General features: G+C 43.0%; 1 protein-coding gene across 2 annotated transcripts in view; it reads right to left on the bottom strand.

Moving 5' to 3' along the window:
- Nucleotides 1-1905: 1905 nt before the first annotated feature.
- The window catches only part of mfhas1 (malignant fibrous histiocytoma amplified sequence 1), a 76898-nt gene continuing 54246 nt past the window's right edge, over nucleotides 1906-24557 (bottom strand). Inside the window, exons 2-3 of one of the 2 annotated variants that reach the window (XR_004411396.1) lie at nucleotides 5361-5581; nucleotides 1906-3741 (exon numbers count right to left, since the gene is read on the bottom strand). Coding sequence is in view for 1 of the 2 variants with exons in the window: in XM_033017902.1 (XP_032873793.1) it covers nucleotides 3737-3741; nucleotides 5459-5581 (128 nt within the window). In the remaining variant the exon portion in view is untranslated. The remainder of the gene's footprint in view (nucleotides 3742-5360; nucleotides 5582-24557) is intronic. The other variant, XM_033017902.1, reaches the window with a different exon arrangement.

Genomic DNA, 24557 nt, shown 5'->3' with positions numbered 1-24557 from the left:
TGGGATCTTGATCAGCTAGGTAACTGGGCAATGGAATTTAATTCAGATGAGTGCAAGGTGTTACATTTTGGGAAGTCAAACCAAGTATTGCACAGTGAATGGACAATGGGAGTGTTGTAGAACAGAGACCTTGCAGTGCAAATACATAACTCTCTGAAAATGGTGTCACAGGTAGACAGGGTGGGAAAATGGCATTTGGCACAATGGCATTCATTACTCAGGGCATTGAGTATAGGGGATGATATGTTATGTTGCAGTGGTGCAAAGAATATTGTGTACACTTTTGGGTATCTTTCTATATGGGTACAGTCTTTCCAGCCTCATGACAGTTAAGAGGTTTTACAAGAATGTTGCCAGGACTCGAGGGCCTGAATAACAGGGTAAGGTTGGGCAGGCAAGGACTTTATTCACTGGAGCTTTGAAGATTGAGGGGTGACCTTATTGTATTAAAAACGCGAGGTAAATGCATATAGTCTTTTCCCCGGTTAAGGGGAATCAAAAACAAGAGGGCATGGGTATATGGTGAGAGTGGAAAGATTTAAAAGGGAGCTGAGGGGCAACTTCTTCAGAGAGAAGGTGGTGTGTATATGAAATTAACTGCCAGAGAAAGTTTTCTTCAAGTAACAATAACAGCATTTAAAAGAGATTTAGACGAGACATGGTTTGTAAGATTTTAGAGGGATATGGGCCAAACAAAGACATATGGCTATCTTAGATCAGCATAGATGAGTTGGCTAAAGAGCCTGCATCTTGATCAGTATAGATGAGTTGGGCTGAGGAGCCTGTATCCAAGCAGTATTATTCTATGACTAGAACATTATTGTCAGAATTTGTAGCAATGTTACAACATTTTGAGATATTAAAAATCAAGTCTGCAATTTATCCCATCAGATAAAGCATAAAAATAAGTTTAATTTGACACCTAATTCACTTTCATATCTTCAGTATTTAAAAGGTTATGGCCATTTGCATACTCCGAAATTGGCAACTTGTTCCCTATTGCTTTTCCATTGACTTAACTCAAAAGCTGTGATCGAGGACAGTCAAAAGCCCATAACTTTCTTAAAAATTAAGAGAACTGAATGACATTTTCAGTTATTATAGATTGAAGCATTCTGAAACAAATATGAAACAATCTTACTTGGATGACCTGAAATTAAAGCATATAATTAGTTAGTTACCTAATTGTAGCTAATTACAAAATTCAATTACTAGATCTAAACATCTATCCATTTTTTAAGAAAAGGTTAACATTTTTAAATAGCCTAAGTGTCCAAATAATATTCACACAAGAATTCACAATATAACATGATTTTTAAATCTCATTGTCATGAGTTTATAGGCCAAATGGAAGGAATTTAATGTTTAATTCCCGTAAATTAATGGGCATTTTAATCATCTTGCGAGTGGGTTTTTGTGGAACGCGATCGATTGGAACGTTGCGGTTGCAGTGAATTTAAACCCCATATCGGCAGGAAAAACACTGCTGGTTCGTATGGGACCAAAATCACATTATCGCCAAGGAAATTTTGATTAAAGTCATCTTAAGAAGCAAGTTTATATGTAAAATAAACAACTTACATTTCGTTTCGTCCCCTACGTGAGATCCGTCCCGTTTTAGGCGTTGATGGCGTTAGAAGTAGCTTTTCTTTACTCCAGGGATTAAATTGTCCCGCGATTAAAAAAAAACAAAACTTCAGAGAACGGAAGTCGGATCGATTATTCTTCAGCAGCTTAACAGCCTGAGGAAGTTTGACTCCGACAGGCAAGGGAAAACGGCATTTGAATCCCACTCCCCCCCCCCTCAAAGGCGCGCACACGGACAGTGGCAGAACTGCAGCGCCGCTGAAGGTAAGTATTGTAACATCGCTAGATTTTGTACGTCAGAAAATGAAGACATCAACATTTTCCAATGATTCTTTTAATAAGTGTTATTATTCAAGGTGACTGATGTGCAAATGTTTCAGTTCCATCGCAATACATGTTCATTAACAAGACATAAAAAATAAGATATTTGTAGGGTGCACTGATTCTCACTTTATTTTAGATTAATTGATTAAAAGAAAAACACTTTTGTTTTAATGATACACAATTCTACAATTTCCTTTGGAGCAGAAAAAGCTCATCTTTTTGGACTGCCTTGGCATGTCCTCAGGATGTCCCAACACACGTCACATTCAACGGATTACCTCCTGAAATGTTGTCGTTCTTCTGTAGGCAACCTTGCCCAACATTTTTTTAACACAGCAAACTTCCACAAACAGTAAATGAATGAACAATTAAGTAATGATTTTTTTTGGTGGATGAGATAAGTGTTGTCCAGCCCACCTGGGAATATCCCCTGAACTTCAAGTAACACTGTAGGACTGAATCCGATCTTCCAAGAGGGTTTGGTATCTCATTTGGAAAAGGGCAGCTCCAAAAGCTCAGCTCTGCGCGATACTGCCCTGTCGTGCCAGCCTGGTACACGTGGTCATTCTCTGCAGTGGAACTTGAATTCACAAGCTTCTGACTTGGGGATGAGAGTGCTATTACTGAATGGATGCAATTGGAAGAACCCACTCAATGGGTTGTACTGGGACGGAGATGAGAGGTGTTGACAATGAAAATGCAGATTTTCAGATTTATCTTTGTAAAATAAAATGCAACTTTCAAATAATTGTTCCCCAGTGTTATAATAAAATTACATTTTAATACCTCACAACATATAGTGACAATTTGGAATTGATGTTTTAATCCAATTTTTCAACCCCAAGCAGATCTGGAAGGTTGATAGGGGTCAGTTAAGGGGCTTTTTCAAAACTGGTTCTGAACAAGGGTGAAGGAAGCAGCGTGAATAGTCTGTTTTGTTACACCGAGTATTGCACAAACTTTAAAATAATGCAGATTCTAAATTAAACCTTTCAATAAGTTTAAACAATAAAATGGTGGTGATGCGCTTTTGCAGACTCTGAATGATCTGAGCCGACTCAAGAACGGAAACATCACTTTTGGCATTTTATTCCTACAACACTTTGTAGGAATATGGCTTTCATTAAACACTGCAAAAGAAAATCCCTGAGGAGCCACTTGTTCCAGAAATAGATGGTGGAACTGTGTTTGTGTCTTTCTTATTATTTATTAATATTTCAGGATGAGGACGCCAAGATTTACTGCCCATTCTTAATTGCCTTCAGGAAGGTGGTGATGAGCCACCTTCCTGAGCCAGTGCCATCTTTCTGGTAAAGGTACTCCCCTGGCACTGTTGGATAGGAAGCTCAAGGATTATGGATCCAGCGACGCTGAAGGAGCCGTGATTTATTTCCAAATCAAGATGGTCTGAGACTTCCAAGTGGAGCCTACAGTTTGTGGTTTTCCTATGTGCCTGTTGCCTTTGTCCTTGGTAGCAGTCGCAGATATGGGAAATGCTGTTGGGTGAACAACTCCTGCGCACTTTGTAGATTGTCTATACTGCGTTGTCCATGAAAAGAATCAGTTAAGTGGGTCAATCTGCTTTCAAACGATAAAAATCCACCATTCTTCATCCAAGGGAGGACATTTTGTAGTGGACAACAACACCTCTTTCCCAGCTTCGTGCGTGGAATCGAGAAAGTCAGTGGTCTGGCTCGAGATCCTCTGCCCATGCCCATTGAATCCACTGTCAAAGAGCATCCATGTTCAGAGCTTCCAGTCTCCTCTTCACATATCCAAGGATAAATAGACATTCCTCTACTGTTCACAATGCCTCGGCTGCACATCAACCTATGGAAAAGAACAAAGAGATCCATCATAACAACAGGCTAAACATACAGCACGAAGGCCATTCAGCCATCTTTACTCTTGCAGAAATATTCTAAAGCCCCACAATATTACTTAAGTGGTTCTTGGGCTTTTAGCTCCTTTACTCAATCCATGGGTATGATCCAAGCAGTTATTTGCTGAACATCCTCAGTGCTTGGTTGCCTCAGTGATGAGGACTCAGCATATGTTCAAGCTGCAGTCTGACACAGCAAGGAATCATAAGTAGAGTTACAACACAAGGAGGAGGTGTCTTTGTGCCAGTCAAAAAAGGAGCTCCTGAGTCTAGTCCCATTCATCCCACCCTCGAACATTGACCTCAGACCACCAGATAGTTCAGTTAGGCAACTTGGATGGCATGGATAGAAGGGCCATGGACAGAAGGGCCTGTTGCCATGCTTAATAGCTCCATGGCTCTAATAGTACACATCTAAGTACTTTTTAAATGTGAAGAGGTGGATGGCAGTGGAATAAGAGAAAGAGATCACACAAGCATGTGGACGGGGTCTGTCAGCAACAGGGAAGGCTCTGTATCTGGGAGTGCTGTAGTTATGTTGGCTGACCTCTGATTCACAGTGGAGGTGACGAGTAAGGGTAATCTGTCTTCTGACTACTTGGTGGCACAGCCACACAGTCTGTGGTTGATCGCTCTTCTCTTTTGTAGCATAAAGCCTGTTGAATCCTGATGAAGACATCTTTTTGCTTCTGGTACAGTGCTTCATTATCCTTTACAGTACACCAAGGTGTGGTCTCACAAAGGTTTCATTCAATTTTAACATAAATTATCTGCTTGTTTAGACACACAATGTGGAAACAGGCCCTTCAGCTCACGGAGCCCCATGCTGACCCCTACACTAATTATAGGATATTATGCACACTAGGGCCAATTTACAGATGCCAATTAACCTACAAACCTGCACATCTTTAGAATGTGGGAGGAAACCGGAGCACCCGGAGAAAATCCACGCGGCTGCAAGGAGAAGGTACAAGCTCTGCACAGACAGCACCTGCAGTCAGGATCGAACCTAGGTCTCTGGCGCTGTGAGGCAGCAGCTTTACCTCTGGGCCACTCTGCCACCCAAAATCATCTTTCTAGAAATTAACCCCAGTATTTGGTTTGTTTTTAAAAACAAAACAGCCTTAATGACCTTTTCTAAAAGACTCAGAAAAGGGATGAGGAGAATGTTTTTCTTAAATACAGCAGGTAAATAAATAGAAGCAAACAGGTCTAATGGTTTGTCTTTGGAAGAGTAGACTTAGAAAAATTAAGCTCTTTAAATTAACAAAGTATAGCCATCGCATGGCCTATATCCTTCCAAGCCTTCCCCATCCATGTACCCATCTAACTGTCTTTTAAGTGTTGTAAATTTATCCACCTCTGCCACTTCCTCTGGCCGCTTGCTATATATGCACCAGCCTCTATGTGAAAATGTTGCCCCTCAGGTCCCTTTGAAATCATTCCCCTCTCACTTTAAACCTAGCTTCCCTTCCCTGTGGATAAGACTGGCTCTTCACTTTATTTATGCCCTTTGTGAGTTTATTTACCTCTATAATTTTAAGCAAAGATGCACTTTCTACTTTACCTTATTCTTGCTAAATAACTTGTCTCCCAAATATTTGAACAGAATTTTAAAGATATCTTTTCTGATGGAGACTAGCAGGGTGGGCCATTCTCACTTACAGCAGGGACTGATCACAGTGGGGGTGGGGGGATAAATCAGGGCCACGTCCACACGCTCACTCCCATTCTTGGGGCAGATAATCTCCGTCACCCCTTCAGGCCTGGATTGGGTCAATAGTTCCCCTGTTGAAAGAGAGAGAGAGAGATTCATAAAGATTAATTAAACTCCTTAACAATAGCCGAGCATTCATCGGGAGGTTTAATAAAGTAATTTACAAGCCTGGTGGTAAGTTGGACAATTACTGTACATGATCAATGAAAATATAATGGTTGGAAGTACTCAACACTGAAGCTCTCTTCTCTGGCAGCCTGGGTAAGTACCTTTCTTGGAGTCATAGAGCCAAACAGCACATATACACGTCCCAACTCATCCAGTTCGACCAAGATGCCCCATCTAAGCTACGTTTGCCTACGTTTGGCCCATATCCCTCTAAACCTTTCCTATACATGTGTGTCCAAGTGCCTTTTAAATCCTGATTTAAAATCCTGATTTAAAAGACTCAGCTATCTTCCCCAGCAGCTTGTTCATATACCTACCACCCTCAGTGAAAAGGTTGGCCTCTTGTCCCTCTCAACTTAATCTTGTCCCTCTCAGCTTAACTCTATGTCCTCTTGTTTTTTTTAAATTCCTCTACCCTAGGTAAAAGACTGTGTATTCACCCTATCTATCCCCCTCATAATTTTATACACTTCCATCGGTTAACATATAGAAGCACTGAAGCAGTGTGTCTGAATATATATTCAACTACTCCTTGATAAAAACTCTAATGTCAGGTCGTGTTGACAAGCAGATAACATTGCATTGATGCCTCCCCTCGCCACATATTGTACATCGTACACCATTTTCATTGAATTCAGAGAACATCGCTGCCTGCTCCTACCACTGTTGACAGTGGGGAATCGAGCAATTACTCTCTCAAGGAGCTTTTATAGCTGGAGATATTTCAAAGTACTTCAAAGAGGACCAGAGGACATAGGTTTAAGGTGAAGGGGAAAAGATACTTTGGAAGGAATCTGAGGAGTAACTTTGTCACACAAAGGATGTTGGGTGTATGAAACAAACTGCCAGAGGAAGTGGTTGAGGCAGGGACGATACCAACATTTAAGAAATAGTTAGTCAGGTACATGGATATGACAGGTTTGGAGGGATATGGACCAAATGTGGGCAGGTGGGACTAGTGTAGCTGGGACATGTTGGCTGGTGTGGGCAATTTGGGCCAAAGGGCCTATTTCCACACTGTATCACTCTAGATAGCATATTGACTGGTTGCATCATGGCCTGGTTCGGCAACCTGAATGCCCAGGTGTGAAGAAAACTGCAAAAAGTTCTGAACACTGTCCAGTCCACCTCTGGCTCTTAGCTCCCCACCATCGAAGGGATTTACCGGAGCTGCTACCTCAAAAAGGAAGTCAGCATAATCAGAGACCCACACCACCCTGGCCACACACTCATTTCACCCCTGCCATCGAGAAGAAGGTACAGGAGCCTGAAAACTGTAACGGCCAGGTTCTTCCATACAGTCATTCGGCTATTAAACACCACAACCTCAAATAAGATCTGAATTACATAGACTATTATTGGTATTATTACACTATTATTGTTTGATTTTTGTGTGTACGTATATATATGTATATCACAAATATACATGAATAAAGATCATATACGGGTCAAGCAAAGAGCGTTCATGTGGTGGCCCTGTTTCCACCAATCTTCCCACCACCACGCACAAGAAGCAACAAGGCAGACAACATTGTATGTAAATGCCGAGAAGTGTGTTCTGCTCTGGCTGAACAACTTCTAATCTTGTGTGTGGACCCAATATGAAGAAGAGATCATATATATATATATATGATCTATATAAATGTGTATTTGTGAGTATCTGTATATATACACACACTGAACTTTTTTTTCTCTCATTTATTATGTTATTTACAGTGTACTATGTTTACATATTCTGTTGTGCTGCTGCAAGTAAGAATTTCATTGTTCTATTTGGGACATATGACAATAAAACATTCATGACTCTTGACTTTATAACTCTATCTACTTGGAACAATACACTGCAGACGCTGGGAATTCAAATCAAAAACACAATGCAGGAAACAGGCAGCAGGACAGACAGCATTGGCAGGGAGAGAAACAGAGTCAGTATTTCAGGTCTTTTATCAGAACTGGATGATGATCCTCGACTCCACTTCACATCTCAAAATAAGTTGGTTATTTTTGTTGTCAATAATTTGTCCTGAATTAGTGCTGAGAAATTGCCAGTTTCCTCCATACCACATCTAGCATTATTGTAATACTCATGTGCTCTATTTGCAATTAAATTCTGAGCAGGTTCCACCCTTCACTTTGGTAACTTAAGTTGGGTGATGGACAGGAGGGAAATAATAATCCGCTCAACAGGAACTGTCAAAAATCTGGGCCAATGTTGACAAATTATCTAAGAGACATCATCACACATATTGACAAATGACAAGTAGCAAACACAAACCTCAACTATTTATATTCCAGATTAGCCACAGATGCAAAACCTGGTTTACTGAGTTAGTCATGAATGTGTTTACTGAATAAACAAGTAGATCTTAAAATTGGTACAATTGTAAAATGATACCACTCACGGAAAAGGCATAAGTGGGTCTCTTTTCTATTTGCTAACAAGTGGTGTGCCACAGGAATTGCTGTTTACAACAGTTTACAATTTCTACAAATAACTTGGATGAAGCCATCGTATGCACGCTTGCTGAATGTGTTGATAACAGAAAGATAGATAAGAAATTATGAAGAGGACACACTGCATGCGGACTGACAAGCAAAATACAAATCAGGAAAATATGAAATTGTCCATTTTGGCAGGAAAAATGAAAAGGCCATGTTGGGGAATTGAATGGAAAGGCAGAGGGGTTATGTTTGAATTCCTTGCATATTGGTGAGATCACATCTGGAGTACTGTGTCCAATAGTAGTCCTATTTTCGGGAGGTATTTAATGGATTGGAAAACATTGAGGAAAGGTTTACTGGATTAATCCATGTAATGAATATGGTGTCATGTGGTTGGGTGAGATAGACAAGTATGTGCTGGACTAGTTTCAAAGCGTGAGAAGGAAGCTGATTAAAACATGGAAGATCCTGTAGTTTTAGTTTAGAGATATAACATGGAAACAGGCCCTTTGGCCCACTGAGTCCATGCAGACAGACCATCGATCACCCGTTCACACAAGTTCTATGTCATCCCATTTTTGCATCCACTCCTTACACATTGGGGGCAATTTACGGAGAACAATTAATCTACCAACCCGCATGTCTTTGGGATGGGGGAGGAAACCAGAGCACCTGGAGGAAACCCGGGTCACAGGGAGAACGTGCAAACTCCACATGAACAGCACCCAAGGTCAGGATCGAATCTGGATCTTTGGCACTGAGAGGCAACCACTCTACCAGCTGCACCGCCCTAAATAGAGTAATATGGAGAGGATGCTTCCTCCTGTAGGAGAATCAGGAACAAAGAGTAATTGTTATTTAAGACAGAGATGAAGCAAAATGTTTTTGGAACTCTTCTTCATAGAGCAGTGGGTGAAACCACAGTATTGCAATATTTATAAGGCCGGCATAGGTAGACACTGGGTCATACAGGTAGATGGCAACGTGGAGATGAAGTTGAAACCACATCAGTCACAATATATTAAAAGGCTTGAGCGGCTCAGTGACCTACCTTTGCTCCTAGTTTGTATAGTCAATATAGCCACATTCCATAAGTAAATAAATGAAATATAAAAGACTCTTTTAAGGCATGAGACTTTAGATATAGCGTGGAAACAGGCCCTTCAGCCTAGCGAGTTCACGCCGACCAGCAATAAACCCGTAGACTATCCTACACACTAGGGACAATTTACAATTTTTACCAAAGCCAATTAACCTACAAACATGTACATCTTTGGAGTGTGGGAGTGTGAAGGGCCTGTCTTTGCGCTGTATCTCTAAACCAAACAAAACTAAATGTCCTGACAGGCAGTGGATTTCATGAAATGACAGATCCCAGTCAGTGAGGCACGACCCATTCCCTCGAGTGGAGTAATTGATTGGATGGAAAACCAGCCGCTGATAGCTGTGAATCAAAATGTGGTTGGAAGTCACTAATTAGTTCATTCATGCAACCTATTCAGCAGCTGCAGCAGTCGGTTGAAAATGTCAGCCTTCAGCAAAAGGAGTTTGTTGATGGGCCCCAAATTGTTTGCGTAGATTTTTTTGTCTGTAAATGAAACGGAATAATTCCCAACTGGGCAAACAGATTGAAGCAGAGTTGGTGCTGCATCTAATATGTACAACTTATGTTACTGGAGGCTGAATCATTTCTTACACAATAAATAACAACTCATTAGGCTTCAGGAGTGAAGTAAGGCATCAATCTCATGCAAACTAATGATGCCCTCTCAATTAGACAAGGACACCAGCTGGATGAATTATATACAGTTCAGTAAAGTGTACAATATTTCACATCTTTACATGCTATCTCGGCCCATTAGTGTCTGCACTGGCTTAACCCTCTGTGTTCCAACAGAACTTGAACATATTGATTGACAAAGTTCTGGTGATTGTTATTAGGAAAACGACCCCATAGCAGAAGCGCCCATGTCGTGGGGCTGGAAACTGGAAGAATCCTGAGCTAATTCTGCTACCACCATCAGCTATTGCAACAAGTGATGGCTCCCACTGATTGTCGCCGGAAGCTTGTGTCCTTTTCAGGACGGACGATGACAGCGATGTCAACATTTGAAACATGGAAGATGGACACGAAAGAAGGAGATTAGGAAAACAAACTATTATAAAACAACAAGTATTTTTTACTGATTTCAGAATCAAACACGAGGATTAGAATCTCCTATAGACCAGACCAGGTAAGGCTGCCAGATTTTCTTCCCTTAATCTAAACATAAGGAACATAAATTCACTTTCTAAAGAGAAAATAAGAAGCTTGACTCAAATATTTAGACGTTTCACAGCAACAACAGAGAAGAAGAGTACTTCTTCGTTGAGAGTTACTCTGAAAAATGGGAATTTAAAATTATACGCAGGCTTTCATAAACTGGGGGCCTCTCAAAAAATTTTGCAGCCAAATAAATATTTTTGAAGTATGGCAAAGGTCAGGAAATACAGCAACCAATGTTCCCACAAAAGGTCCCACAAGAAACATAATCCATTTTAGAGTTGTTGATTTAGAGATAGATTTTTGCCAGGATGTCAGAATAACTCCTTTAAGCATTTTCAAAATATTGTCCTGGGATTTCTTTCATCTCACTGAGAGGCAGGCAAAGTTTCGCTCCACTGCCTCTTCTAAGTGATGATGCCCCTGACACTACAGCAAAGGTAATATCCATCACAAGCCCAGTAATTATGAGTCATTACTCAGGTCTGCTTTGACTTGACTGACGAAAGGTTCTAACTGCCTGACCCGCTGAGTTACTCCAGCATGTTGTGTCTGTCTTGACTTGTCCCACCCTGGTCATTCCTTCTTCTCCCATCAGGCAGAAGGCACATAAGCTTACAAGCGCGCACCACCAGACTCAGGAACAGCTTCTGTAATCAGGCTTCTGAACGGTCCTTCCAAAAGCTAGGATATTGATCGATACAACTTTACCCTATTGTGGACATTGTATTATGTCTATAGAACTGTTGCGCTGCAATGTAGAGAACTATATTCTGCACTCTGCATCTTCCCTTTTGCTGTACTTATTGTATTTGAGATTGCCTTGATTGTATTTATATATAGTATTATCTGATACCATGCAAAAAAAACTTTTCACTTTCACTTCGGTACACGTGACAATAAACTTAAACACATTTGGTATGAACACAAAGCCTTAACCGTGTCATGTGCAAGCCCTAATCTGCGTCCAGTTTGGGCAAAAGCCACTGAAAATGACTGTGATTTAAGGGCCTGTCCCTGTTTCACGACCTAATTCACAACCTCTGCCGAGTTTGCCCTTGACTCATACTCGCAGCATGGTCGTCATGAGGTCAAGTCGTAGGAGGTTGTAGGTAGGTCGTAGGCAGGTCGTGATGCTACTCGTTGGTACTCGTGACATCAAGTAGGTCGGGGCATTTTTCTAGCCTGATGAAACATGTCCACGAGTAAAAAACGTTGTGAAAGTGGGACAGGCCCTTAACACTGTCCAATCGGTGCAAGGGAAGTTCAATTCCAGCAAGATCTGCATCGACACGACTGTCACTGATTCACAGATGCTGCCTGGCCCATTGATTTTCTCCAGCATTTCACATCTGCAGTCTCATGTCCCGACTTTGACTCCCTGTTGTCCACCACCCACAATCTCTGCCCTCCATAATTTAAACATTCACTTTGTGATGAATAAATTGATTACTTTTGGAAAAGTTGAGTTGCAAGAAGCTATGTTGTCGTTGCAGAGTGAAAACTAGGGACACCAGGCAAACAAAATCGCCTTCAAACTCATCCATCTTGTTTTCATCCTTTGATCCACACACACACCATTCAGAACCTCAAAATTAAATATTTGAAAAACAAAGTACAGAAGCATGAATTCTGCTTTGTACTTTGAATAGCATCCACTGACGCAGCCTGCTGGGTGTGTGCACAATTTCTCCAGCCAGCCGTTAGAATGTTTCTCCCACCGACATTTTTGGTTGGCTGAAAAACATCATAAACCAATCATCATTCAGAACGAAACAGTCTTGTATTGACTGTCGATCTAATGACGTATATTCCAGAGAACTTAACATTTGCAAACAGAGCAGACGCCATGGGGTTTAATGTGTGAAAACATCAAACGTACCTTAGATTATCAACTAAGCTTGGAAACGACAGGAATTCTTCTTATACATTCAGACTGGTTGGAAAATGCGAGGACAAGTTATGACTAGTTGAGGTAGTGCATCTGATACTGGCATTTTTTCCAAAGCCAGGTGTAGCATAAAGATGTTGACTATGATGGAATTGATTGAAAGGACCAGCACTCAAATAATCTACTGCTAAATCTTTAAGTGTAAGTTAAGTAATGGAGAGAATAAAAACTCCAGACATGAGCGGGTGTCAAGGCTGATACTTCAGCGCAGTATTGCACTGTTGAAAGAGTTCTCTGAATAAGGCATTAAATCTACATGTCCTCTCAGGTGAATGTGATCTCAAGGCACCGTTCAAAGAAGAGTAGGAAAGTACTCAATTGAAACAGATTCTTTATTAGCAACATTTCCACAGTCACATTTCTCACTTTAGGATTCTAAAAACCAACCAACAAACCTTTTGAAGTGTGGGCATTAGTAGGAAATGTAATCAATTTATCAATTCGCATATGCATTCAGAAATAAAATTGGGTAGACACAAAAAGCTGGAGTAACCCAGCAGGACAGGCAGCATCTCTGGAGAGAAGGAATGGGTGATGTTTCGGGTCAAGACCCTTCTTCCCGACCAGAAACGTCACCCATTCCTTCTCTCCAGAGATGCTGCCTGTCCCGCTGAGTTACCCTAGCTTTTTGTGTCTATCTTCGGTTTAAACCAGCTTGAGAAGTTCCATCCTACAAAAGTTGGTTTAGGTATTAAGAGTGTTAACTAAAGCATTTGAGCGAAGTTCCCATTTTTACAATTACTGAAACTTTTTCTGTTCATTAGGAAGGCCTCATTGAATTTAATGTCTCATCTAAAAAACACCACCTCCGTTGTACAGTATTCCCATAACACTCTTAATCAACTACCAGTGTGGATTTGTGGCTTTAACCATCTGGAACTCATGCCTACACTGAGATGTGACGGACATCTGCTGCCTCAGCCCACGTTTACTAATGAAAGTGTTTCGTCAGCTAGTGTTACGTGGCAGGCATGCTTCACCACATGATCAGAAACAGTAATTCACATTCGTTGAATTATTACGGTGTATGGACTGTTATTCCACGAGCAAATGACAGAAATGCATTACCGATCAGTTAAACAAGGAAGCTTCAATAACCATATGTGCAGAACATTGAAATCTGACATTAAATGTGGGCCTATAAACTGAACATACTTATTTTTCACTACAAATACTTCATGGTTAAGAATAAACAATGAAATTTAGTTGATTTCAATAGCCAACGCACTTCCTCCCAACAAGGTGTCCAGACCACAGCGACATTTGGGATACATTTATTTTTCAAATATGGGATCTGACTATGCATTGCCAAGGCTACCGTTTGATGTACAGCCCAAATTGCCCTTGACAATGACATTGGTGATCTGGCTTCATGAACTGCTGCAGTACCACTGCGAGGATATTCCCATAGTCCTGTTCGGTACTTCTAATTCAGGGGTGTGACAACAAACTGCAGGCTTGCTGCATCGACAGTAGAGGGGGTGAAAGTATGAAGCAGTGCCTACAGTATACACAGCTTCTGAAATATTCTTGTAGGTACATTCTTTATGTAACTATTCATTCACACCTCTAGTCAATACTCAACCCCAGGATTTTGATAGTGAGTATTTACTATGATGGAATTCATGGGTAACAACATTGATTATCCAGGAAAGATGGTTAGATCTTTGTGTTAAAGATAGACTTTGCCTGGGATTTGAGTGATGCCGCTATATCAGCCCACCCCTGGATGTTGCCCAAGCATTCAGTGCTCTCAGTGATTTCTAGTATCACATGCAGAGTTATGTATTGGCCCAAGACTGGTTTCAGTGAAGGTACTGACTTCAGGCGGTTGGGGATCAGCGACCAGGCACTTCTGGCTTGAAGCTTTATCACAGGGAGCTGAGGGAATACTCTGTGTTCAGTTTCACAGAGCTATGGCTCACCCCAGCACCCCAGACTCAGCGGTCCAGCCTGAAGGGTTCTTCATCCACCGTATGGACCGTACGCAGGCATCTGGGAAAGGGAGAGGAGGGGGCGTCTGCCTCATGGTCAACTCTGCGTGGTACTCAGACGTGGCAGTCCTGTCCAACTCCTGCTCTCCACACCTCGAACATCTGGTGGTGAAGTGCTGTCCCTTCTACCTCCCAAGGGAATTCACCTCCATCATCCTGACCGCGGTCTACATCCCACCCCAGGCAAACGTCCGTCTGGCACTGGAGGAGCTGCACGCCGTGGTCAACAAATACCAGACGTCTTACCCCGAAGCATCTATCACCATAGCTGGGGACTTCAATAAAGCAAACCTTACAAAATCGCTCCCTAACTTCCACCAACATGTCTCCTGCTGCACCAGAGGACCAAACACCCTCGACCACTGCTACACCACCATCCATTCCTCGCCCTCACTTTGGTAAATCCGACCATACAATGCTGCTTCTTCCTGCCTACAGGCAGCAATTAAAGAGCGCACCCCCAGAGGTGAGGACAGCACAGAGCTGGTCGGGGGTGGGTGGGGGGGGGCAGAAGAACAACTCCAGGACTGTTTGGAGTCTGTAGACTGGGCAATGTTCAGGGACTCGGCAACGGACCTGAACGAATATGCCACATTCGTTACAGACTTCATAAAGAAATGTGTGGAGGACTGCATCCTGACAAAAACCTTCCGAGTGTTTCCCAATCAGAAGCCTTGGATGAACTTTGAGATCCGCACTCTCCTGAAGACCAGACACCGGGCATTCATGTCTGATGATACAGTGGCCTACAAGAAGTCCAGATACGACCTTGGTAAGGCCATCAAAAAGGCCAAAAGGGACTTCTGCTCCAAACTGGAGGATGAGACAGATGTTCGGCAAGTGGCAGGGCCTGAATGCAATCACAAGGCCTGAAAGCAGAAGGCAGCTCGAATGTCGGCGAAACATCACTCCCTGACGAGCTCAATGCGTTTTACGCACGATTTGATAAGGAGAACACTGATGTGCCTTCCTGAGCTCCCTGAGCTGTGATGGTATTTCAGTCATAGTCACAGAGGCCTGCGTCAGAAAATCCTTCAGTGGGGTGAACCATCGAAAAGCGCATGGCCCTGATGGTATACCCGGTCGTGTTCTAAAAACCTGTGTGGACCAACTGGCTGGAGTTTTTACGGACATTTTCAACCTCTCACTTCTGAGATCCGAGGTTCCCACCTGCTTTAAAAGGGCATCAATAATACCGGTGCCCAAGAAGAGCAAGGTGACGTGCCTCAACGACTATCGACCAGTGGCACTAACGTCGGTGGAGATGAAGTGATTCGAGAGGTTGATCATGGTGCAAATCAACTCCTACCTCGAGAAAAACCTGGACCCTCTGCAGTTCGCCTACCGCCACAACAAATCAACGGTGGATGCGATCTCGCTGGCTCTCTACTCCGCTCTGGACCACTTGGACAACAAAAACTTATGTCTGGCTGTTATTCATTGATTACAGCTCGCCATTTAACACAATCATCCCCTCCAAGCTGGTTACCAAACTCTCAGAACTGTGTCTCTGCGCATCCCTCTGCAATTGGATCCTCGACTTCCTCATTCACAGACCACAGACTGTTCGATAACAATCAGCAAGGGAGCACCTCAAGGCTGCGTGCTCAGCCCCCTGCTGTACTCACTCTATACTCATGACTGCGTAGCCGGTCATAGTGCGAACTCCATCATCAAGTTCGTAGACGACACCACTGCTGTGGGACGTATCACTGATGGGGACGAGTCAGAGTATAGAAGAGAGATCAACTGACTGACCAAATGGTGCCAGCACAATAACCTGGCCCTCAACACCAGCAAAACCAAGGAACTCATTGTGGACTTTGGAAGGGGTAGGATGAGGACTCACAGTCCCGTTTATATCAACGGGTCGATGGTGGAAAGGGTCAAGAGCTTCAAATTCTTGGGCGTGCACATCTCTGAAGATCTCTCCTGATCCGAGAACACTGATGCTATTATAAGGAAAGCACATCAGCGCCTCTACTTCCTGAGAAGATTACGGAGAGTCGGATTGTCTAGGAAGACTCTCTCTAACTTCTACAGGTGCACAGTCGAGAGCATACTGACCGGTTGCATCGTGGCTTGGTTCGGCAATTTGAGCGCCCTGGAGCGAAAAAGACTACAAAAAGTAGTAAACACTGCCCAGTCCATCATCGGCTCTGACCTTCCTTCCATCGAGGGGATTTATCGCAGTCGCTGCCTCAAAAAGGCTGGCAGTATCATCAAGGATCCACACCATCCCGGCCACACACTCACCTCCCTGCTACCTTCAGGTAGAAGGTACAGGAGCCTGAAGACTGCAACAACCAGGTTCAGGAATAGCTACTTCCCCACAGCCATCAGGCTATTAAACTTGGCTCGGACAAAACTCTGATTATTAATAACCACTTTCTGTTATTTGCACTTTACCAGTTTATTTATTCATGTGTGTTTATATTTATATCATGGTATATGGACACATTTATCTGTTTTGTAGTAAATGCCTACTATTTTCTGTGTGCAAAGCAAGAATTTCATTGTCCTATACAGGACACATGACAATAAACTCACTTGAACTTGAACAGTTGGATCACCTACTTAATTATTTCAATAACTGAGTAGATAGAACTAAAGGAAACTATTAGATTATCCAGAACAATGACAATAATCAAACTGCTAGAGGAACATCGCTGAAGGGGGCAAAAACAGCAATTTCCCTCACAGTCACGATCGATCGACCCGGGTGGTGAGATGCTCAACCCCTTAATAGCTGCAGAGGGGCAGTGTACCTAGTGTATGGAGCACTGCCGAGGGTGACAGGGGGGGGGGAACTGACATATGTTGAAAGAATGGGTCGACTGGGCTTGTATTCACCGGAATTTAGGATGAGAGGGAATCTTATAGAAACATATAAAATTCTTAAAGGATTTGTCAGGCTCGATGCAGGAAAAATGTTCCCGATGTTGGGGAGTCCAGAACCAGGGATCACAGTTTAAGAATAAAGGGTAGGCCATTTAGGACTGCGATGAGGAAAAACCTTTTCACCCAGAGAGCTTTGAACCTGTGGAATTCTCTGCCACTGAAAGCAGTGGAGGCCAATTCACTGGATGTTTTCAAGAGGGAGTTAGATTTAGCTCTTAAGGCTAAAGGAATCAAGGGATTATGGGGAGAAAGCAGGAACGGGGTACTTATTTTAGATGGTCAGCCATGATCATATTGAATGGCGATGCTGGCTCGAAGGGCCAAATGGCCTACTCGTGCACTTATCTTTCTATGTTTCTATGGGATGGTTTAAGATGGGAGGTCATGTAATTAAACCGGGTTGGGAATTCCACCTCAATAATGTTCATGCAAGAGGCCATCTAGGGCAATCTAGGAACAGCGGATGCTCAAAGTTTAATCCTCCAGTCATACCCCACATTCTGCTGAGCAAGGGAACATCTCGTAATGTCAGATGAAAACTGGCATAGTGTAATGTCAAGTGAAAACCTCTTCGCTTGTGGATCTCCTGAAAGCCAGACAGCAAGGAATAGTCTTATCCAATTATTTGCAGTGGAAATATAGGGCCACAGAGTGTGTACTGTAGCTCGCAACATGCCAGGCAGCAGGCTATGGGATATAAATGCCACTCTGAGATTAGTATGGTTAGCAAGGCCCACACTCCAATATAGTATTGAGGGATAGCTGCACTGTCACTGGCTTGGCCACCAGTATACCACAGAGAATTCATCAGCCCAACAGATTCATGACTGCATACTTGAATCTCGCATTTCAGCTCCTGTTTCCAGTAAGGCTGACTAGAAGCTTGCCTAAGTCTTTTTATTTATTCTGTTTATTCACAAGTTATCAGTACATTCGCTGGAACAATGTGTAACCCATGCAAGCCACGACTTGTGTAGCACAATTGAAGTGTGTGGTCTGCCTTACCTCAGGCACTGCCATGGTTTTATCGACGTTTACAATGTCAGTGGCCACAATCTAGTAATATGTCAAGAATATTGATCAACATAGCCTATTAAATTGAGTTACAATCAGCATCCATGTGATATTGATCTTTGCTTCTCTGCAAGAACAATCAGCCGAGGGGCAGTGGGATTGTAGAGCTTTGGCCACAAGCAACCAAATGCACAGCTAACTGCAGACGCTGGTTTAAACCGCAGATAGACACAAAATGTTGGAGAAGGGTCTCGACCTGAAACATCATCCATTCCTTCTCTCCAGAGATGCTGCCTGTTCCGCTGTTACTCCAGCATTTTGTGTCTATGCACAGCTATCAGTGGTGGACCAAGAGAAATCGTGAATGCACAAGGAATGAGAATGGGAAGAATGCAAAGATTCAGCTGGTTGTCAACGAGAGCCAGGGACCCACAAGGATATGGAGAGATTTGAATCCCAATGTAACACGACTATAATGTGCTACAGGGACTGCTAATTTGTGATGAAGCAACGTATAAAAGATAAAAACAGAAATGGCTAGAAATATTCAGCATGTCAGGCAGCTTAGACCTCTGACCTGAAACATTAACTTTGTTTCTGTTTCCACAGACATGGACTGACCTCTTTAGGGGTTTCAACATTTGATTTGATTTCAGATTTTCATCATTGGCAGTTTTCTCACATAAGATCAAGATCCTCAGTGATCTACGACATTTCTACACCTCCAAGTATTGCTATCTTTGTGTCCTAGAGCATGAAAATAGACCCTTCAGTCCAACTTGCTCATCCTGACCAAGATGCCCAATCTAAACTGGTCCCAACTGCCCATATCCTACTAAACCTTTCCTATCCATGTATCTGTGTTTCAAATGCTATAATACCTGCCTCAAATACCTCCTCTGGAAGCTCATTCCATATACCCACCAACCTCTCTGTGAAAACGTTGACCCTCAGGTTTCCAGTAAATCTTTCCCCTCTCACCTTAAAGCTATGAGAACTGGTTCTTGATTCTCCTACTCTGGGTAAAACCCTTGCTGCATTCACCCTATCTATTCCCCTCATGATCTGACACACCTCTATAAGATAACCCCTTAGCCTCTTGCACTCTAATGCCCCTGTCCCACTTAGAAAACCTGAACGGAAACCTCTGGTGACCTTGCGCCCCACCCAAGGTTTCCATGAGGTTCCCGGAGGTTTTGGTAACTCTCCCTAATGGTCAAAAGTAGTTTCCGCGTGGTCGAGGCTTCTTCTATGTTCCTTCGATTATTTCAACAAAATCAAAACCGGCCTCGACTAAAAATTAGTTACCGTTTGGTCGAAGCCAGTGGAGTGGGGTCGCTATTTACTTACAGGCAGTCGATGGCCATTTCCATCGCTGACCGGCCATTTTTATTAGCTCATTGGAGTTTTCAGGACCTAGAAGATCCGCCGGAAGGTAAAATGCCCACTAACTTTATTAATCTTCTTAAAACTGTCTCCACTCCTTCTCCCCCCCCCCTTCTCTCCCATTCTCCCCTCTTCTCTCCCCTTCTCTTCCCCTTCTCTCCCTCCCTCCCGCGCTCTCCAAAGGACTTACCGTGCTCCGTGGCAGCCGTTTACCTTCCTCTTCATCGTGCAGACAGCGCTCCTCCGCTGTCCCTGGCCCCAACCTTTGCGATGTGTGTGTGTGTGTGTGTGTGTGTGTGTGTGTGTGTGTGTGTGTGTGTGTGTGTGTGTGTGTGTGTGTGTGTGTGTGTGTGTGTGTGTGTGTGTGGTCGGTAGCAAAGATCCTGTAGGATCTTTGGTGAGTAGATGCAGCTCACGCTTCGGTCGAGGCTTTCCAGGCGAGTGACCAAAACCTCTGGCGACTCATGGAAACCTTGGGTGGGGCGCAAGGTCACCAGAGGTTTCCATTCAGGTTTCCTAAGTGGGACAGGGGCATTAGGAATAAAGTCCCAGTCTGCCCAACTTCTCCTTGTGACTCAAACCTTCAAGTTCTGGCCACTCTCCCTGACAACCACACACAGGGACAAGTGCAAAGGGTTAACAAAGGAAATTCTGCATCCCTGGAGAAATTAAGAAGTTATCAGAAAGTTTGTTCAAACAATAAAAGTTTTCAGGAACATTAGTTGCACAGTGTATAGTGTCAAAGACATACTGCATTAGTGCAGGCCCTATTGCCCAGCGAGTCCACACCAACCATTAAGGATCCATTTGTACTTATGCGATTTTAATCCCGTTTTTAAAAATTTCCCCCAAGTTCCCTTCTACCTCACACCCACACACTGGGAGCAATTTGCTGATGGTGATAAACTGGAACCTTGGACCAGAACATATTTCCACACTGCTGATCGGAAACAAGTCCTGAGCTTTGAAAAGTGAACTTTGTCCTTTCAAAGGTTGGAGTGCAAAGTAAAGGGAGCCGCAGCTCAAAAGTATCGCTCGCAGCTGTCAAGGGCATAGACCCCCCCCCCCCCCCCCCCCCCCCCCCCCGCCAAGTGATAATCATCCTCCCAGTTCTACAGCTGCCGGCCACTTAATGTCTCCCAGCACTCCACCAGTGAGGAGACTTATCACAGCATTAACTATTATTCATGAAATGCAATAGTGGCACCAAAACGTGCCCTTGACATTGATTATATGCGAACCTTGTTTCTTATGTTTGCTTAATATCATTTATGTGGCATAGTGCCCTGTTTAATATAACTGTAGAGGAAACATTGCCTTTAACTTTTTATTAAAGAGGCAACAAAAAGGAACAGTAGCCTTGAGCTGTGTAAAAATCCCACAACCTTCACTGTGGAGGAGCTTTAACATTTAACCTTTATAATCAGATGATGTTGAGCAGTGGGCGAAGATTTATATGAAATTCGTAACAAATCAAAACCTTCCCCTAGGTTTGTAACCACAATTAGATAAAGATAAGTTCAATTCTTGAACGAGAAAGTCCGAAGCGAGCACATCATGTTACCTTGAAGAATTGAATAATAAGAAAATATTCAATCATTTGATCAAGAACAACATAGATTCCAAGGAAAGCTTCTCCTGAGGCAACATCCCAGTTGAGTCGCACATTCCTCCTCACTCCTTACATTACATGGAATGGCATTGCACATACAACACGAAGGCTGGACAGAGAAACAGACCAGAGGATGGGCCTCACACTTAACAGCCACGACAAAGGTCCTCCACCAATGCTAACTGTACAACACCTCCATCTAACAGTTAGGAATCACAATAACACTCTGGAAATTGTGAGCAACCTCTCATACGATTCAATGATTGCATACGTCAATCATGAAATTCACATTCAGCACATCCTTTGGTCAACTGAGGAAAAGTATTTTGAACATCACGACCCAAGACATGGTATAAAATTAATGGTCTATTGGAAAGGAGTGATCTCTGCCTCCTGTACGGTTCTGACCTGGTCAATCTGCAGCAGGCACTTGAACGCATTGGAGAGACAACAACAAATACAGTCTCTGCAAAATCATTCAAAATTCACTGGAAGGCTAAGCAAACCAGTACCAGTGTCTCTCTCTCACAACAACATCCCCAGCATCGTGGCCCTGATGTTGCTCAGATGTCCGACTGTGGAAATAGAGTCACTCTTCCCAGATCCGTCATGGTAAGAGTTTACTTGGCATACAGTGAAAAAGATTCAAGGATGTGCTCAGCTTCCTTAGAAAAAATACAGTAACCCCACTGACTCCTGGAAATCCATGGCCTCTTGACCACTCAAAGTGGAGAAGGAGCATTCGAGATGATATTGAAAATTTATTGTACAAAGAAAGAACTGCAGATGCTGGTTTACAAACAAAGGACACAGTGTGCTGGAATAACTCAGCGACTCAGGCTGCATCTATGGAAAACAAGGATATGTTTCGGGTCAGGACCCCTCTTCAAACTGAATTCAAAATGTATTGTCGGCACCAAATTCACTTAGCAGCATGGTGTAAATATTGGATGCAGTACACCTCTTTTACATCGACTCCACAGTCAAAAAGGCACAACAGAAGATGTACTTCCTGCGGCAGCTGAGGAAGCACAATCTGCCACAGGTAATGATGGTCCAATTCTACACGGCCATCGTAGAGTCTGTCCTCAACTTCTCCATCATGGTCTGGTTTGGCTCAGCCACCAAACACGACATCTGGAGGCTGCAGCGAATCGTCCGATCAGCTGAGAAGGTTATTGGCTGCAACCTTCCCTCCATTGACGAACTGTACACTGCAAGGACTAGGAAGCGAGCGGGCAAGATCATCTCTGACCCCTCTCACCATGGCCTCAAACTCTTTGAATCACTTCCCTCTGGAAGGCGACTCCGGACTGTCAAAGCTGCCACAGCCAGACATAAAAACAGGTTTTTTCCACGAGTAGTAGCTCTACTCAATAACCAAAAATCTGTACCCTCCTTTTGCTCTGGTATTTTATTTAATTCACATGCTTAATCAATAATGTTTTATTATTAATGTTTAATGTTTTATGTGTCATTCCTAACTGTCACAGTATGTCATGCTGTCACTTGTGGGCGGAGCAACAAGGCAAATTCCTTGTATGTGAATACTTGGCCAATAAACGTATTCATTCATTCATTAACTAAAGCTGCCCACATGTGAAAACGTCTGCAGTTCCCACGTTGTTTCATCAGCCAATCAAAACCCACGTACCCAGCAAGTCATCGTCAGCCTGAGACACTACCCGAGCAGCTACTGCCCTCACGTCCCCTCACACTCCATCTGCCTCACTCTCTGCCCTTCATCTTACCATTCAATCTCCATTTCTCTCATGTATTTTTTTAAAGCATCCCAATTTTTCACCTCAACCAGTTCCCATGATTTACAGATTCTAGTCTTGGTGAAGAAATGTAGCTGAATGGCTTAGTGGCATTTTTAGCTACTGCCTTGAACATGTAGACCATAGTTTTAGATTCAAGTTTCAATTTAATTGTCACATATACAAATTAATGTCCAGTGAAATGTGAGTTACCATACAGCCATACTAAGTAAAAAAGCAAAAATACACACAGCACATAAAATAAACTTTAACATAAACATCCACCACAGTGGAATTAACGTTCCTCACAGTGATGGAAGGCAATAAAGTTCAGTCATCTTCCTCCTTTGTTCACTCGTTGTCGGGACCTTGAACCCTCTGCAGTGCTGCTGCCGCCGGTCCGATGTTCAAGCCCTCTCGTAGGGATGATCAAAACTCCGGCGTCGGGACGAATTGGAACACTCGTGGAGCTCCCGAGTCGGCCTCTTCTTACAGCTGCTTCACGGTGTTAAAGTGGCGATCCTCGGCAAAAGATCCCGGGCTCTGCGATAGTAAGTCCGCGCCGCACCCGTGGCTTGAAGCTCCGGGCCAGTCACCAGGAAAGGCCGCACGACTCCACGTCGTAGGCCGCAGGGGAGGACGGAGATGCGACACAGAGAAAAATCACAACTCCATCGAGGTAAGTGACTGGAAAAAGTTGCCTCCGACCCCCCCCCCCCCACATAAAACATACCAAGAGACATTGAAACAAACATTCAAGACATACTTAAAATAATAAAAACAGAGAAGGGACAAGACAAACTGTTGGCGAGGCAGCCATTACGGGCGCCACTCGATTCCCTCAAAAATGTAAATATTCATGCCTGGTGTATAATGCCCAACCCATTTATAACTTAAAGACCTCACTCAAGTCCCCTTAGCCTAATGAAAAATTGCTTCAACCTGTCCATTTCCCACTTTATCTTCTTTAATCCTCAAGTCTGCAATTTTTCCACACACACTGGCCTTCTTGCATCCTCAAGATCTCCATTGCCATCTCCTCCTTCACCATTAATACTGTTTAATATCTCCTAACAGGTCAAATCCAACTCACTCCCCTTATTTTGTATTATTCCTCTCATCTAATGTCAATCTCCACCTCACTTCTTGTAAGGCTTGTAGCATCTCATCTACATTAATCCCACATTCCATTATCTTAAACACATCCCAGGCTCCTCCTCATTCCTGTTACTGTTTATATTTCTCTTTTTCAAATGACCCAATTGCATTTTTAATTATTGTGTCCATTTCAATCACAGTTGGTGCCAGAAAAAAATAGTTGAACTGCCTTACGTATAAAGAAATATTTTCTAACCTCTTTAATTCCTCTTTTGGGAACGAGTATTCATTTGCATTTCAGCCTCAGCAAATAGTGGGAACTCCCTATCATAATTTTACCATCAAAACCCCTCAAAGTGTTAACTGGACATGCCTTTAACCTGCAGCTCACGTAAAATAACATCTGTTTTCTTGACCCTTTATCCTGCCAGTTTAATGCATGTTTTAAGTTTTCTGCA

Source organism: Amblyraja radiata, chromosome 3 (assembly GCF_010909765.2).
Source record: "Amblyraja radiata isolate CabotCenter1 chromosome 3, sAmbRad1.1.pri, whole genome shotgun sequence".
NCBI classification, from domain to species: Eukaryota; Metazoa; Chordata; class Chondrichthyes; order Rajiformes; family Rajidae; genus Amblyraja; species Amblyraja radiata.
The sequence above is the reverse complement of the archived record's forward strand: the minus strand, read 5'-3'. Positions and strand labels throughout refer to the sequence as shown.